At 38.3% G+C, this 17,271-nt stretch overlaps 2 protein-coding genes across 2 annotated transcripts in view; both read left to right on the forward strand.

The window, feature by feature from the left end:
• Positions 1 to 1,869: 1,869 nt before the first annotated feature.
• Positions 1,870 to 12,706, forward strand: ethe1 (ETHE1 persulfide dioxygenase). The gene is made up of 7 exons (XM_057833493.1): positions 1,870 to 2,282; positions 5,438 to 5,582; positions 5,647 to 5,795; positions 8,036 to 8,165; positions 8,571 to 8,660; positions 8,745 to 8,861; positions 8,971 to 12,706. Exons 1-7 carry the CDS (start codon positions 1,980 to 1,982, stop codon positions 9,015 to 9,017), a joined length of 981 nt encoding a protein of 326 aa, XP_057689476.1. The 5' UTR covers positions 1,870 to 1,979; the 3' UTR covers positions 9,018 to 12,706.
• Positions 12,707 to 14,220: 1,514 nt separating this feature from the next.
• The window catches only part of LOC130914363 (pleckstrin homology-like domain family B member 3), a 46,725-nt gene continuing 43,674 nt past the window's right edge, over positions 14,221 to 17,271 (forward strand). Inside the window, exon 1 of the mRNA XM_057833471.1 lies at positions 14,221 to 14,648. The gene's annotated coding sequence lies outside the window, so the exon portion shown is untranslated. The remainder of the gene's footprint in view (positions 14,649 to 17,271) is intronic.

Genomic DNA, 17,271 nt, shown 5'->3' on the forward strand with positions numbered 1-17,271 from the left:
GGGCCCATATTTTTGGCCCATCATTTCGTCACAGTGTACTGTCAAACCCATACATGAAATCCACCCCATACGTCCATATTTTGTATATTAATCAGATTTTGTTGCACTGCATACTTCAAACTTCTCACCCCAAATGATTGTCAGTACTTACAGTAGATAGCGCCAAACCTTTTTCTAAAAGAGGAAAGAGAGAAGTTAAAGTGCCTGTGACACGAAAAAGCATGGTTATTTCCTAATACACGCGGTATTTTATGCTCCTGAATGATATGGACCGCTTGGATGTGTGTGGAAGCGATCGCTATATTTATTTAGTTTTTTGAATCCCACCCCAGGAAAATGAGTGACTTCCGGCTTCGGTCTTGCATTGAGGAGGAGGGCGCTGTGACGTGTACGGTAGAAGACGTCCTCTTTACGCTACAGTGTACTGTTGTGTATGAGGACGAAGGATTCAGCTGATTTTGCGGATTAATAGGTTTATTTTTCGCATCATGCCAGACAAACTGCTGCAGAAAAATCATTCTGTATGAGGGAGAGGCGTATGCGCCTTTTTGGAGTTTCAAAAGGTTCCCATTCACCGTGGATATTTACTGTGGGACCATTGGACTTACGAGGAAGTGAGTAAACATCTTGTTTTGTATTATGTCAAATATGAATACAGCGATTACAAAGTAAACACTACAAACTTCCTTTAAATGAAGGACTACTTACGTTTGATCATTGATAGGCATGTAAAAAGCTCTCCTAATGCATTAGCAGCAGCACGTTAGCTGCACAACAACTCCAGCCACCCTCCTCCGGGGAACGAACTGTAAATTGCTCTCCGCCGTGCGGTTTGCCGATCCGCTAAGACATTCGACAACCGGGTCGTCATGTCAAATAATCCAGGATAGCTATGTGTGATTTTCCGCTTTGAAGACTTTGAAACATCACTCGGTTCGGGTTAGCATGTCGGCTAGCTGTCACGCTTTCTGGTTTGTTTACATTTTCCGAAGCCGGGGAAGGGAAATGACATATGTCCGATTTAGGTGTCATAAAATATCGTTCGGGAGGTGCGACAGTAAAGGTGAAGTCGACAGTTTTGACCATTATGGAGTAATTTTGCCATGTCGTCCTGAATAAATGCATTTTTATTATTTCATATTCCATTCAGCACAAGACTGTTATTTGTCATGACCATGCCATTTATTTAGCAATTGGGGAAAATACTTGGATAAAAAAAGTATCCTGTAAAAATATTGAAGTAAAGAGACAGAAACAATGACATTTTGCCGCTCTCTTCGTCGCGTTTTCCTCATTGTGAATAGTTCCCCCTCAACGAGCTGACTGGTCCTTCTCAAGCCATTTATATAGCTATTGGGGAAAAATACTTGGGTAAAAAGAATATCCTGTAAAAGTATTGGAGTAGAGAGACTGAAACAATGACATTTTGCGGCTTTCTTCGTCGCGTTTTCCTCGTTCTGAATAATTTCCCCTCAATGGGCTGAATAGTAAAATCGATGAGCCCAGTCTCCCGCTGACGTCATCCACCTGTTGGGGACGCTAAAGCCCTATAATGGTAGGCGTGGCTAACCGGCAGATTAAAAGACTAATTTCTCGTCATCTGTGCTTTGCTAAATTGTTGTATATAGTCGAATCGTCTCAAAATATGATTCTAATTCACAATTGCCAGATTGGGGGGCCCCCTAGTGGTCAGGGGCCCTAAGCAGCTGCATAGTCTGCGTATCGGCTGCGGCCCTGATGATGGACAACTCGTCGCAACCAGTCTAAATGCAAACTACATTTATTTTCCAATTTAAAAAATCCTAACGTCTCATTAAAAAAATGTTTTTATTTCTATTACAAAAAATAACGCAGCACTTTGACATTGACAAAAACTTGAACAAGATCGTTACTACTGCTGGAATCAAACCGAAATTATTAAGCAACTGTTAAATTACAATCAGACAAGCAGGCATTAAACAGTGCCTCTGTGAGTCAGCATGACGGGCTATCTATTGCGACAATCTACACCACTTCTCTTCCGTATGCAAGCGACCGTAAGCACTTTAGAACGTCTTTGGGGAAAGAGGACCATGTGCTCGGGGATAACCGCGATGGCAGTGGCTCGACGCTGCCTGTCAACCGCACTCTGTAGACACCGGAGGCACACGGAGAGCTCGAGAGTCTCTGAAGCCGGGAGGGAGCGCCTGTGCTCGGCTGCCAGAGCCCACAACGTACCGCTAGCAAAAGTGAGGGCTTACTCGTCCGGGACACGGTTGAACGGCGAGCTCCTCTTTAGACAGGTAATATTAATTTTGATTAAGTCATATAAATGACGGTGATAGCGTAACTTTTTTTCTATTTGTTTCACCTGCGCTGTTGACATGTTAGCATTAGCAGCGTTGGCTAAGGAGTAAGCGAAAGGTCATAATGTAAACAAAACTTCTCTTCTTACGTAAGTCTGTTTCACTGACAAAATGACAGAAATGACACTTTGCAGTACGGAAGTAGCTGTAAATTGTAACCAATGGTCTTTTATATAATGGATAACCTTGGAGCATTGTTTTTAAGTCATTTACTGCCATTGACGGCAGTAGTCGTCATTTTGCCGTGATTTCGGGACTATAAGCCGCTACTTTTCCCCCTCATTTTGAATCCTGCGGTTTAAAGTCCAGTGTGGTTCATTTATTGATTTATTCGGGTTAATAGGTAACACTTTATTTGACAGCGGCGTCATAAGACTGCCATAAGACCGTAGGAGGAGTTTGACTTTTGGTGCAGGGGGGCACAACATGTTGATGAACCCGACGTGCCGCAGTGTCAGCAATATAATTAACTTACAATATTATTTATAATAATAAGTTGACAATGAGGGTTTTTTTGTTTCCCATCATTCTTGAGGGGAATTCTAAATCAGGCTACTTAGGACAGCTATATTTTTCGCCAAGATCGTTATCCATTGAATATGGTATGCCTGCCGGTGTTGTGCCAATATAGTTACCCCAGTCAAAAATTGTATCCCCTGGACGGAGCCATATGGAGCTAGATTTGGGTCTTTATTATTCAATCAAAAAATGTTGTTTCAAAAAAAAAGTTGCTTCAATCAAAATAAGAATGTGTTTGAATGCAAAAATACATTTGAAACACACAAAAAAAATGCACGTGAAAGCTATTTTTCTTTGATTTTTTTTTTTTTGATTGAAGCAACTTTTTTGACTAAAGTAATGTTGATTTGTGTTTGGGCCACATTTTGGCGAGGATATTGTTGTCTTTATTATTTAATCAAAAAATAAGTTCTTTCAAAAAAATATATATTTTCAAAAAGAAAAATCACTTCAATCAGAAAAAGAAAAATTTCAATCATGGAAAAAGTTTGAATGCGAGAAAAATATTTGAGATTGAAATTTGCATTTGAACACTTAATTTTTCATCAAAAAACTTTTCTTTGATTGAAGCAATCCTTTTTGAGTTTGGGCCATATTATGGGTAGGACATTTGTGTCTGAATCATGTAATCCCCAAAAATGTTTCTTCAATTAAAAAAAAAAAAAAAAAAATCAATCAAAGAAAAAAAAAAAATTAAATAAAATTGTCCTCCCCTATTTTTTTTATTTTTGAAAATTATATGCAAAGCAAATGACCGTCTATGTTGCTAGTCACATGATCTGTTTGAAAAATAATTTTCATCCATTATAAAAATATATTTTTTTGTTTATTTCATTCATTTTTGTTGCAGTTTTATTGCTTTATTACTTATATATGAAAGTCAATTACATTCAATGACACTTTTTGGCCACCAGGCCCCCCCACCTTGAAATCCGCTTATGCATAAGACCGTCATAATTATGACATGACACTATCATGGGGATTAATGAATGCTTATGACGGTTGTCATTTAGTGTCATCCGGCAAATTATGTCACTAACTCTATATTTATTTCCTGCTCCGATCTTTTACATGCATTCAAAAGTGAGACAATTTTCTGGATGACACAAAATCACATGTCATAAGCATTTATTAATGCTCGTGTCAGTGTCATATCATAGTTATGATGGTCTTATGACAGTATTATGACAGCACTGTCAAATAAAGTGTTACCAAATACCATAACCAGCAATTAACGAAACAACTAGAACAGTAACTGAGGAAAATAATTAGCACAGAACATGAATTTTGATTGTAATTTACATCTGTAGCTCTGCAATGCATGCTAGAGGCATGTTGGACGACAACCGTGTTGACAACAGGTGGCAGCAGAGGTTGACTGTCTCTCCCAAGGGAGCAGTGATGGCCAAATGAAGCTTCTTGAAGAAATGAAGCTTTACAGGCAATTGTGTCAAAGCTTCATTTGGTCTTATGACAGTCTTATGATGCCGCTGTCGAATAATGTGTTACCAGTTAATATCTTTTGGTGAAAATATTCCATGATAAAGTGAGGACAGCTGCAGCTGGTAGGTGACGGCTTATAGTCGGGTGCACCTTATAGTCCGAAAATTACGGTAACTGCTGGGAAAGTTTTCTAAGATTGAATGATCACGTTTCAATGTCATTTAGTTAACGACATTAGGGGGCTGAGGGATAGGGCCTTAAAATCAAACACAAAACTTTGATTTTCTGATTTTAAGATATTTCATTAATTCTGTAAACACTGGTGGGTAAATTAGCCCAAAAAATTACTCAAGTAAGAGTAGCTGTACTTCGAAAAAAATATCACAAAAATAAAAGTAGTCATCCAAAAATTCACTCAAGTACAAGTAAAAAAGTATTCGGAAAAAGAATGATCAAGTAATGATTAACATTGTGAGTAATTGCTTATAATGTCTGATTTTTAAAATTATTAAAAAAAAAACATGGTATATATGTATTTTCTCAGCACAAATTCATCTATATCAACTGTCATTATTATACTGTATATACTGTATATATATATATAACCCTTTAAATGACCATATTAGGCCAAACTTATGCCACAAAAATAATCGAATTAAGACCAGAACAACAATATGAAACATCACCTGTCCAAAGAGCCTGAGTGCCCTCAAGTGGAGAAAAACATTGTTAACTCAGATTGGTATAATGGAGTCATGTGGTTATTGTTTCAATGTCTCATTGGTGAAACTGAGACGGCCACTGTCGGCATCTCTGGCAATAATAAAGTCAATATGTAGAATAAAGACGAAAAATGAAACGACGCTAGTGTATTCCAAAGTAGTGGAGTAAGAGTACTGTTTCTTCACAAATCAGCTAAAGTCAAAAGGATTGTGTAGTAAAACTACTGTAAGAAGTACATTTTTCTCAAAAAGTTACTCAAGTAAATGTAACTGAGTAAATGTAACGCGTTACTATCCACCTCTGTAACTAAAAAAATCTAATCGACAGTTCCAACGTTGAGTTGTAACTAGCTGTGAAGTAGGACTACTTTTGTAATTTATTATAATATCAATCTTTGTTTTTTTAAGCTGTTTGAATCAGAGAGTAGCACCTACACGTACCTGTTAGCGGATGCCGTCACCAAGGACGCCGTCCTTATTGACCCTGTACTGGAGACCATCGATCGGGACCTCAAGTTAATCGGCGAACTGGGGCTCCAGCTGAGAGTCGCAGGTCGGTTGCTCAAAATACTTTTAACTGAAGTCATACTGTGAATGAACGTTGTCATTTTTCCAAGTGAACACTCACTGCCACGCGGATCACATCACCAGCACGGGGCTCATGAAAACGAGGCTAGCTGGCCTGAAAAGCGCGATCTCTAAATTAAGCGGCGCAACGGCAGACATCCTCTTGTCCGAGGGAGACAGGATCACCTTTGGAAAACATGTAATCTGTTAACCTTCGTACAACCATAGACTTCATAATGTATTGACGGGATGTGGGGCCGATAAATAGGGGATCTGCATTGTTAGCGAAGCCGTCAAAGCTGACTGAGTGGAATCGCAAACAAAGAGCTTTTTTCGTTGAAAATTTTGGTGAATAAATGCTTAAATACTGGAACTGTCTCAATTCTTGGTTAAAAGCAAAAAAAAAAGTGCAGTTCGCATTTATATTACGTAAATATGTCGAAGTACAATGCTAGTCTGTTAGTGAATGTAAGTGGCCGCCTGATGTAAACGGAGTTTTTACGGTGAAAATTCATGTGAATAAATTTTTAAATCCCCGAATTCTTTATAGATATGGATGTAAAACACTCTCGATTCTTGGTCAAAAGCATAAAAGAAACGTGCTGTTAGCGTTTATTTTACGTAAATATGTTGAAGTACAATGCTAGTCTGTTAGTGAATATACAGTGGGGAGAACAAGTATTTGATACACTGATAATGGGAAAACCCATTGGCAGTGTATCAAATACTTGTTCTCCCCACTGTAGCTAGCGGCCGCTGGATGTAAACAGAGCTTTTCCGGTGAAAATTCTTGTGAATAAATGCTTAAAACCCCGAATTCTTCATAGATATGGACGGAAAACCGTCTCAATTCTTGGTTTAAAGCAAAAAAACAGTGCAGTTAGCATTTATGTTACGTAAATATGTCGAAGAACAACGCTAGTCTGTTAGTAAATGTAGCTAGCGGCCGCTTGATGTAAGCAGAGCTTTTCCGGTGAAAATTCTTGTGAATAAATGCTTAAATCCCCTAATTCTTTATAGATATGGATGTAAAACAGTCTCGATTCTTTGTCAAAAGCAAAAAAGAAAGGTGCAGTTAGCGTTTATTTTACGTAAATATGTTGAAGTACAATGCTAGTCTGTTAGTGAATATGGCTAGCGGCCGCTTGATGTGAACAGAGGTTTTCCGGTGAAAAGTTTTGTGAATAAATGCTTAAATCCCCAAATTCTTCATAGATATCGACGTAAAACGGTTTCAATTCTTGGTTAAAACGGGAAAAAAACAACAACAAAAAAACGTGCAGTTAGCGTTTATTTTACATAAATATGTCGAAGTACAATGCGAGTCTGTTAGTGAAAATAGCTGGGGGCCGCCTGATGTAAACATAGCTTTTTCGGTGAAAACTGAAAATTTTTGTGAATAAATTCTTAAATCCACGAATTCTTTATAGATATGGATGGAAAACAGTCTCAATACTTGGTTTAAAGCAAAAAAAAAAAAACTCTGCAGTTAGCATTTATTTTACGTAAATATGTCGAAGAACAATGCTAGTCTGTTAGTAAATGTAGCTAGCGGGCGCCTGATGTAAACAGAGCTTTTCTGGTGAAAACTGAAAATTTTTGTGAATAAATTCTTAAATCCACAAATTCTTTATAGATATGGATGGAAAACAGTCTCAATTCTTTTCTTGGTTAAAAGCGGAGAAAAAAAAAAAAGTGCAGTTAGCGTTTATTTTACGTAAATATGTCAAAGTACAATGCGAGTCTGTTAGGGAAAATAGCTGGCGGCCACCTGATGTAAACATAGCTTTTCCGGTGAAAACTGAAAATTTTTGTGAATAAATTCTTAAATCCACGAATTCTTTATAGATATGGATGGAAAACAGTCTCAATACTTGGTTTAAAGCAAAAAAAAAAAAAACAGTGCAGTTAGCATTTATTTTACGTAAATATGATGAAGAACAATGCTACTCTGTTAGTAAATGTAGCTAGCGGGTGCCTGATGTAAACACAGCTTTTCCGGTGAAAATTCTTGTGAATAAATGCTTAAATCCCCGAATTCTTTAATAGATATGGACGTAAAACAGTCTCGATTCTTGGTTAAAAGCAAAAAGATTTCTTTCACAACGTTTCAAAATGCATGCATGGTACAAAAAATATAATAATTACCTTGAATCCTCGAACAAATCACTCGTGAGACAATCTTTTCTGTTTGTATGCAGTACAGCTTTTTGTACTTTTTCAACAGAAATCCGGCATTAGATCGCTGAGTGCGTGTGTTTGTGAATAGCGCTACCTAATGTGGGCGGCCCTCAACTTGAATGCAAGGCGCAGTGCATGACTGATCTGAGCCGTCAATACATTATGAAGTCTATGGTACAACTTTCATCAACACTTAACGCTTTCAGTTTTTCAGTTGTGATTGGACAAGAGACACCAATTGATTATCCCTTTCTGCAGCATTTGACAGTGAGAGAAACCCCAGGACACACGGACGGCTGTGTGACACTGGTGATGAAGGATCAGTCTATGGCGTTCACAGGAGATGCGTTGCTCATACGAGGCTGCGGCAGGACTGACTTCCAGCAAGGTTTGTAGTTATTCTCATTTAAAAAAGGTTTGAAAGCGTATGGGGCCAGCATCGGCCCCCAGGCTGACAAAATTACAGTTAATACATGTGTCAGTACATCTGCAAACCCACAGCTCCAGGACTTAGCGTCAATAGACTTCTTAAGAATTTTGATTCTTCTTCTTTACTAGTTTATTTTTCTGTACTTTTAAGACTGTAAAGAAGAATATGAACCTAGTAACAGATAAGCTGAAACCCGAAACGCAGTTTATAGTTTGTCTGTCTTAGAAGTCATCTTGTCTGTTATTTAGGAGTTTCTTTCTCGTACAATGCTGAAGAAACTTTTGTCTTTGTAATACTCGCGTAAGGACACAAGAGGACAGTATTGCACTCTGTGCTTTATTTTCTGAACTATGACCATATCAGGTTGCTCCAAATTGCTTTACAATTCCATTCATAAGAAGATCTTCACCCTGCCTGATAACTGCCTTATCTACCCGGCACATGACTATCAAGGTAAGCTGACCAACGCCTTCCATGCAATGTTTGCCTGCAATTTCAGTATCATGTAATAACATCTGCTGATCCTCGACGTTCCAGGTCAGACAGTGTCGACTGTCGGCGAGGAACGCACATTAAACCCTCGCTTGACTAAGAGCCTGGAGGATTTTGTAACCATCATGAACAACCTAAATCTGCCTAAGCCTTCCAAAATAGGTATACAATCCCAAAAGCATCATATCCGCCCACCATCAGAACACATAAAATGTATTTTTATGTGTGTATTTTACACTGCTTTACATCTTAAACATTTTTTTTCTTGCAGATATTTCATTGCCTGCTAATCTGGTCTGCGGAGTTCATCAAATTTGAACACCCAGTAATGTCAATGATTTTTTTGTATAAAGAGTCATATGCTACCAGTTATTATATTGTAAATTTGGCCAAATGAAAAACATGTGCTATGTATTTACACATTTCCTGCACTTCAGATGAACAATCTTTACTCGATGATAGTTCCAAACTGAATTTCTTGCTTTTTACATTCACTTCAAACTGCACCATTTACAATGTGAATTACTAAGGGCCATTCCTGTTGTATAGGTTGAAAACATTGACTAAGCTGTGAGTGAAGTCTCTCAACAACTCCCTTGCCCTGCCTGTAAGACAGGTTTTAAGACTGTAAGACAGCCCCTGACATACGACAATGACACAGAAACATCCATTATATACTGTGGTATAAAAAAGTATCTGAACCTTTTGGAATTTCTCACATTTCTGCATGAAATCACCATCAAATGTGATCCGATCTTTGTCAAAATCACACAAATGAAAAAACTGCCTGCTTTAACTAAAACTACCCAAACATTTATAGGTTTTCACATTTTAATGAGGATAGTATGCAAACAATGACATAAGGTGGAAAAATAAGTAAGTGAACCATCACATTTACTATTTTGTGGCCCCCCCTTTGGCAGGAATAACTTCAAACAGATGCTTCCTGTAGCTGCAGATCAGTCAGGCACATTGATCAGGACTAATCTTGGCCCATTCTTCTCTACAAAAATGCTGTAGTTCAGTCAGATTCCTGGGATGTCTGGCATTAATCACTGTCTTTAGGTCATGCCACAGCATCTCAATGGGGTTCAAGTCTGGACTTTGACTTGGCCACTCCAGAACGTGTATTTTGTTCTTCTGAAACCATTCTGAAGTTGATTTACTTCTGTGTTTTTGATCATTGTCTTGTTGCAGCATCCATCCTCTTTTTAGCTTCAACTGTCTGATAGACGTCCTCAGGTTTTCCTGCAAAACATCCTGGTAAACTTTTGAAATCATTCTTCCATTAATGATTGCAAGTTGTCCAGGCCCTGAGGTAGCAAAACAGCCCCAAAACATGCTCCCTCCACCATGCTTCACTGTGGGGATGAAGTGTTGATGTTGGTGAGCTGTTGCATTTTTCCTCCACACATTACACATGTGTGTTAATCCCAAACAATTCAACTTTGGTTTCATCAGTCCACAAAATATTTTGCCAAAACTTCTGCGGGCTTTTTCCAAACATTAAACGAACAACAATGTTTTTTTAGACATGAAGAGCGTTTGGCACTGTTGCTTCTCCCAAGGAGTTTTCTTTGTTGAACAGACACTCCTTGGGAGAAGCAACAGTGCCAAACGCTCTTCATTTGCAGACAACTCTGACTGTCGATTGATGAACAACCACGACTTTTACAGATGATTTTGTATCCTGTCCCAGCTTTATACAAATCAACAATCCTTGATCGCATGTGTTTAGACAGCTCTTTTGACTGAGCCATGATGCACATCAGACAATGCTTCTCATTAAGACACTTCTTACCAGGTGTGTGTTTTATAGTGGGCAGGGCAGCTTTAAACCACTCATCAGTGATTGGCAGTGTTGGGAGTAAAGCCGTTATAAATAACGCAGTTACGTAACGGCGTTATTTTTTCAGTAATTGGGTAATCTAACTAATTACTTTTTCCGCCGTTATAACGCCGTTACCGTTACTGACTGTCAAAAGCGGTGTGTTACTTACTCTGAATAAATTGAAGAAACTACCAGCCGTGTCGAGTCGACTCTGCTCTGCTGATTTGTCATCCAAGACTTGGGGTGCGTTCAGGTTCCAGAATAGTGCACATACTTCTGACTCCAAGCTGTTTGTCCCTGCTCATTCAATTAGACAATGCTTTCCAAAGTTTGGTAACGTTTCTGTGTTTGCTCCACCTCATGCTAGCCTCGTTCCCATCTCCCATTGTCAGCCAGCAATAATTCTGCTTCCATCTTGAGGACGGCAGACGCTTTGAAGGTGACGTGAATTGTCGGGAACGAGCCTACCTGAATGCAGCCCCTTGAGAGATGCGATGGAAGTGATTGTGATTGGCTGAGGGTTAGAGTCATGTGTCGTAGTAAGCCAATCAGAGCCGGTGATTTCACAAGCAAACCGGAACAGCGCGTGCGGCAAACACACACACGCAAAACAGATGCACAGGGTCGGGATGGCAGAGCATTCAGTAGAAAAATTGTCCTTTAAGAGGTGGAGCTATAGACACTATTTCAAGTTTGTCGAAATTAAAGGAAAAAAACCTGCATGTAATGTGTAATTTATGTCCCGGGGCAAAGCTTTTGTCGACATCTGTGGTAAGCAATTCAAATCTGCTGAAGCACCTAACAAGTTAACTACCTGTCTGTTCTTCTCTATTCCACTGACTCGAATACTGCTCCGAAAATGTCAAATTCTTTGACATACAACAAGTACTTTTTAAAGTAACGGAAATAGTTACTTTCCCTGGTAACTAGTTACTTTTACTGTAGAGTAATTCAGTGACTAACTCAGTTACTTTTTGGAAGTAGTGAGGAATGTAACTAATTACTTTTTTAAAATAACGTGCCCAACACTGGTGATTGGGCACACACCTGACTTAAATTGTTTGGTAAAAATTGGTTTCAATTGCTCTTTAAGTCTCCTTAAGCAGAGGGTTCACTTACTTATTTTTCCCCCTTCTGTCATTGTTTGCATGCTATCCTCATTAAAATATGAAAACCTATAAATGTTAGGGTGGTTTTAGTTAAAGCAGACACTGTTTTTACATCTGTGTGATTTTGACAAAGATCAGATAACATTTGAATAGGATTTTATGCAGAAATGTGAGAAATTCCGAAAGGTTCCTTCTTACCACTGTAGGTCAACATTCATCGTAATTACTGGTATTTCTAATTCTTCTCATGTAAGAAATGGGGTGCTAGCATTTTATGTTAGCACTGTACTAATACAGTAAAAACTCAGGTGTTTTCAAGGTAGTTTCCATTTGAGCCTTTGTTGTTATTGCCACACTTCGGCACCTCTTTGTTATGACATCATACAAACACATCATTCATTCCTAAACATCTGTTCCTTTCAACAGTCGGACAGTTTACTGTACGGTTCAACCCCTTCCTGCCTTTTTTATTCTAACCCACAACCTGAAGATATGAAGATCTACAACATGCCAGTCTTGTTTATTAACCTGGCCAGTTGGCGCCAGCTGTCCTCTCACCCATCTGCTGAACCTTCTTTCTTTTTTCACACCCACTTAGACTGCCAGCCACTCTCTCACGCCAACCTCCTGTCACTGGAAACAATCTATTATGGCTATCAGCTCATTCAGACACAGCTGTAAAAGAGGCCAGCCTGGGTGCTGGTAAAGTCGTCGCAGTCAAGAGAGTAGATTTTTGCCCTGGCGGCCTCCTGTAGGCTACTTACAGGGTTTCATTATTGTTAAATAATACTAGCTTGTGGCGTACAGTGAATGTCTTAATGCCTGGTGGTATTTTAATCTTTACTTGAGTCTGTAATCACTCTGCAACTGACTGACCTACAGTTTTTGACACTACGTAATCTACATTCTTAGTCTTTTTATTGTGGTCCTTGTTTCATTGCTTTTAAATACATTAAGTCAGATGTCGTGTAGCTTTATTGCTATTACTGATTGTCACTACGCTTAGCAGTAAGTTTGTGAATATGTTTAAAATTATATTGTCTGAAATAAAGTTTTTTTATATTGTTGTCTAGTGTTTTGTTTAGTTTGTGGGGATGGTTTAGACATTTTTGATTCACAGGGAGAAAAATGCTTCAATAAACTGACTGCTAATTGGCAATGAGTTGGTTCAAATTGCTGAGAAAGCATACAAAATGTTTTTATTTTTTCCTGAAACAGCTTTCAGAATCGATCACTTTGCTAGTTTGCGTTCAGGGAAAAAATATATTGCAATATTATTATTATTATTATTTTTTTTTTTTTTGCAATGCCTGCAACCTAGTGGAATTTGGTGTTTATTGAGCAAGCCAGCTGAGATTTAGTCCCCTCCAAAAATACAATATCCAAAACAGTGGTGTAAAAAATTAAAAAGTCTTGATACATTTAGCTAACTGTGGAACATTGAAAACTGAAAAATGTCACGTATTGTGTGTTTGAATATACACTGCAAAAACACACCTCCTTAAAACTACACTGAAAAAAAACTGGTTGATTTACTTGATAAAATCATTGTAACAATTTGCACTTATTTTTTCAGTATATTTTACTGGTTGTGAATAGAAACCCAATATTGCAAGCAGTAAAATTTGCACTTACATCTGTTAAGTAAATTTTACTGTTTGTGAACTGAACTTAATATTGCAAGCAGCAAAATTTACTCATTTAAGTAAACCAACCAGTTATTTTTTTTCATTAAATTCTACTGCTTGTGAACGGAACTTAATATTGCAAGCGGTAAAATTTACTTAATAAAAGTGCAAATTGTTACAATGATTTTATTAAGTAAATCGACCAGTTATTTTTTTTCAGTACATTTTACTGCTTGTGAACTGAACTTAATATTGCAAGCAGTAAAATTTACTTAAAAAGGGGGAATTGTTACAATGATTTTATCAAGTAAATCCACTAATTATTTTTTTCAGTGTAGTTAAATTCCCTTGTTTTCTGTGCAAATCTACTAGAAAAAGGTGAAATTATCTGCCAGTGCTTCAAGTAAATTTTACTCAAATTTCTTTAAATATGAAAAATAGCTAGCTGCAAATAAGTTTAACATGCTTATTTTAAGCAATAAATTAGTATCTTTAATCTTTTTTTTTGTATAAAACTTGTTTGTCAGAATTGTTCTAAATTTAGGAATAGATATTGTTCAAAACACTATTTGAAAGCAACTTTCTCTTGATATAGTTTAAAAATGACCAACTTTTAGATGTATGGGTTTAATAACAAATAGTAATATTTACTTAAAGTAGGTAGAATAATCTGACGCATTAATCTGTTTACAATAACAATCGAAACAAGATGGAGAAAATTGTTTAACTAGGTATAAGAAAATCTGATTAAGACGTTATAAATCTGCAGTGTACTTAGTCCACATCTAAAAAGTTTTTAAGCTAAGTGTTATTTGAATTAGCTAGGCTCTTCATAATTACTAACAATAATCATTCATAAAATAAATAATGTTTCTTCACATCATAGTGGCAAAGCAGACTGTCCCAAATGACACAGCGGTGTCAACTCCGAGATTAGAAAATCACTTTTCACAAGGGGATATTTGAATGTGGCCGGTAAAATTTATGTCCGCCATGTTTACGAGGAGCTGTTCCGCCTCTTTCGGTTATTCCCCTTCGCGGTGCCCGCCTCCATCGCCTCCTCCCCCGGTTTACCGCTCCCTCCACCCCCGGCCTCCGCCTCCGCTGTAGTTCATCCCCGGGGCCAGAAGCTCACCTGTTGACGGTGAAGCGAGCCAGCAAGCGAACCGTAACCAGCGTTCCTACTCATCTTCTCCCTGGAAAGTTAGAATTTAAACCACTGCAGAGAAAAAAGTACAATTTGTCGGTTTTTCGGAAGAGAAACCCACGTGAAGTTTAGAAAGTGAAAGAGGTTTTAACGCAGCCTCAGCGTCTTTCGGAGGTTGGAGCAACTTTTTCTGCTAAATGAAAGTTTCCAAAACGGAGTGAAACTACAATAAAGGTAGGTAAATTTAAAAAATTAAATCTATACGTGAAACAATGTTGAATTGTTGACGTGCTAAAAGTGAGGAGTTTCGTGTTGTTATTACAAGACTTAATGCTGGACAATGAAATTCAAATAACTATTGTAATGTTAATCTATTCTGTTCTGCAGTGAATGTGAATGCTATTTGATCCAAAAATTACGCAATTGCCTGTACAGTCAGTGCTATGATACCTCCTTAATTCCATTGCTATACACAGACTGGGTGCATTTTAAAGTTGAGGTTAAATTAAGTCTAGGTTTCTGTCTGGGTTACTATGCCTGCAGTTATTGTGTTTGACTGGACAAATCTGTGTCTGATCCTTTCATCCTTTGATAGTCCATGGCTGGTCATTAATGTTGTTCTTTATTGCTTCCTAGTGGATAGTCCATGGCTGGTCATTAATGTTGTTCTTTATTGCATCCTAGTGGTCCTCAAAAGTCACTGATGGAAACAGGGAGGTACAGCAGAACCTCCAATGTTGAATATCAACAGTTGAGTGATGCTGCTGTTGTTCTAATTTAGAGAAATAAACAAGGAACTAGGCATGTGCCTGTATGATTGCTATTACAGCTCTAAAATGTGTTACTTTGAGATCTGAGTTTTAAAACCTTTTTTCCCCCATTGAACAAACCCTAACTTTTTTATTTTTCAAATATTCTGAGCCTAAACCTACAACCACAGCCTAACATTATTACCATTAGACATACAGTGGGGAGGACAAGTATTTGATACACTGTCAATGGGTTTTCCCATTGGCAGTGTATCAAATACAGTGTTCTCCCCACTGTATACACACACACTCTTTCTCAACACAGTTGCCAGAGAGAAAAAAAGCATGTTTTACCATCGCTAGACACACTAAACACACTGGAGTTAACTCTTGTAGCTGGTGGGATACGTTCATGACAATGTTTACTAACCTTTAATTTTGTACAATTGCGAAATCAGACTGGAAGTACTGTCTCCTCGGCAGTCACTCTCCGCAAACATGTTTTACATGTCGGTTGGCATTCCTCCTCTAAGCCGCGGCTGTCTGTAACTTTTCTGTAGCCGAAGTATTCCCATACTAGCGATTTTGTTTTTCTTCGATGGGGGGAAAAAGTTCAGGAGTTTCACCTATTCCAGCTATCGTGTAGCACAGCTGACTCACTGACACTGAGCAACAACCGGTGGGGGAGGGTTGAGCCCAGCTGCAAGCGAAGGATTTTTTTCCCATGCATTTTTAAGACAAAATAGCTAATACAGGAAATTTTTGCGGTTTTGAAACCTCGACCTTTTTCATACCACGGTATACCTTGAAATCGGTAATTGGCACATGTCTACAAGGAACCAATGAAGAGACCCTCTATTTGAGTTAACTCGTTCATTGTCGTTGATGGGTATACAGCAGGGGTGCTCAAGTCCAGTCCTCGAGAGCCCCTATCCAGCTTGTTTTCCATTTCTCCCTCCTCCAACACACCTGACTCAAATAATCAGGATCATTATCAGGCTCCTGTAGAACTTGCTGATGAGCTGATCATTCGATTCAGGTGTGTTCAAGGAGGGAGACATGGAAAACAAGCTGGATAGTGGCTCTCGAGGACCTGACTTGGGCACCCCTGGTATAAAGTATAAGTCATCGGAAAAGCTAACAAATCATCAGTACGTTCCAAAGAGATTTTAACCATTAAAGCAACACTAGGTAACTTTTCAACCTTTATAAAATATTTTCATTACATTTGTGATAATATGTCGACTGACAACTTGTTGCATGACACATATCTTGTGGGGGTCTGTATCACTTTCACCTAAACTAATTAACTTTAAGGAACCCTGCCACACACAAAAAAAAACTGCAAATGTGCTGACTGCTTTACGCCATACGTAACTTTCCCCTTACCCCATTCATTGTAAAGGCGGAAGTCGATGTGAAAGCTTTTGGGCGAATGCTGCAAAGATGGCAGGGCAACAAAAGAGACAAAAAGTTTTGTCTGAGGAGGGAAAAAAAAGAGGCTACCAGGATATATAGAACAAACATTGGCCCGGCAGGCATGACGCCCAACCTCTCCAACCGAACTCGTTAGCGCTGACGTTTTTTTAGCCTCACGGTTGCTAACGGTCATATGCTATTGTTTAGCCACAACTGTATTCATAACCGTCCTTCGCACAGTCGCTGGAAACAGAAATGTCGTGTGATTCAACTGCAGGCGACCTGGAGATTGAGTTTTGATTGATCGATGATTTTACGACACTGTTTAGGTGCGCGTTGGTCCTCATGTGGAACACAGTCTTCCTAAAGGCAAAACACTATGGCTTTTGTCCACCAGCGTCGCTAAAATCGACCAAACTGACAAGTTACAAAGTGTTGCTTTAACTAGGAGTGTAAATCTTCAATTTCAGAATGATACGAGAAGATATTCCTTGGACAATGATACGATATTTCGCAATCTTACAAAGTCTCTGCAACCCTTGTGAGGATAAGTGCTCCATAATTATTGGCACCCCTGGTTAAGATGTGTTTTTTAGCTTCTAATAATGTTTTTTTTTTTTCAAATAATATGGGACCTTAATGGAAAAAAGAGAAAAATCCAACCTTCAATACAAGTGCATTTATTCAGT

Source organism: Corythoichthys intestinalis, chromosome 4 (assembly GCF_030265065.1).
Source record: "Corythoichthys intestinalis isolate RoL2023-P3 chromosome 4, ASM3026506v1, whole genome shotgun sequence".
Classification (NCBI taxonomy): domain Eukaryota; kingdom Metazoa; phylum Chordata; class Actinopteri; order Syngnathiformes; family Syngnathidae; genus Corythoichthys; species Corythoichthys intestinalis.

Coding starts and splice junctions, on each gene's coding strand:
- ethe1 (XM_057833493.1), top strand. CDS start 1,980: ATGACGGGCTATCTATTGCGACAATCTACACCACTTCTCTTCCGTATG. Junction 5,583..5,646: donor GCTCCAGCTGAGAGTCGCAG/GTCGGTTGCTCA, acceptor CATTTTTCCAAG/TGAACACTCACTGCCACGCG. Junction 8,166..8,570: donor CAGGACTGACTTCCAGCAAG/GTTTGTAGTTAT, acceptor TGACCATATCAG/GTTGCTCCAAATTGCTTTAC.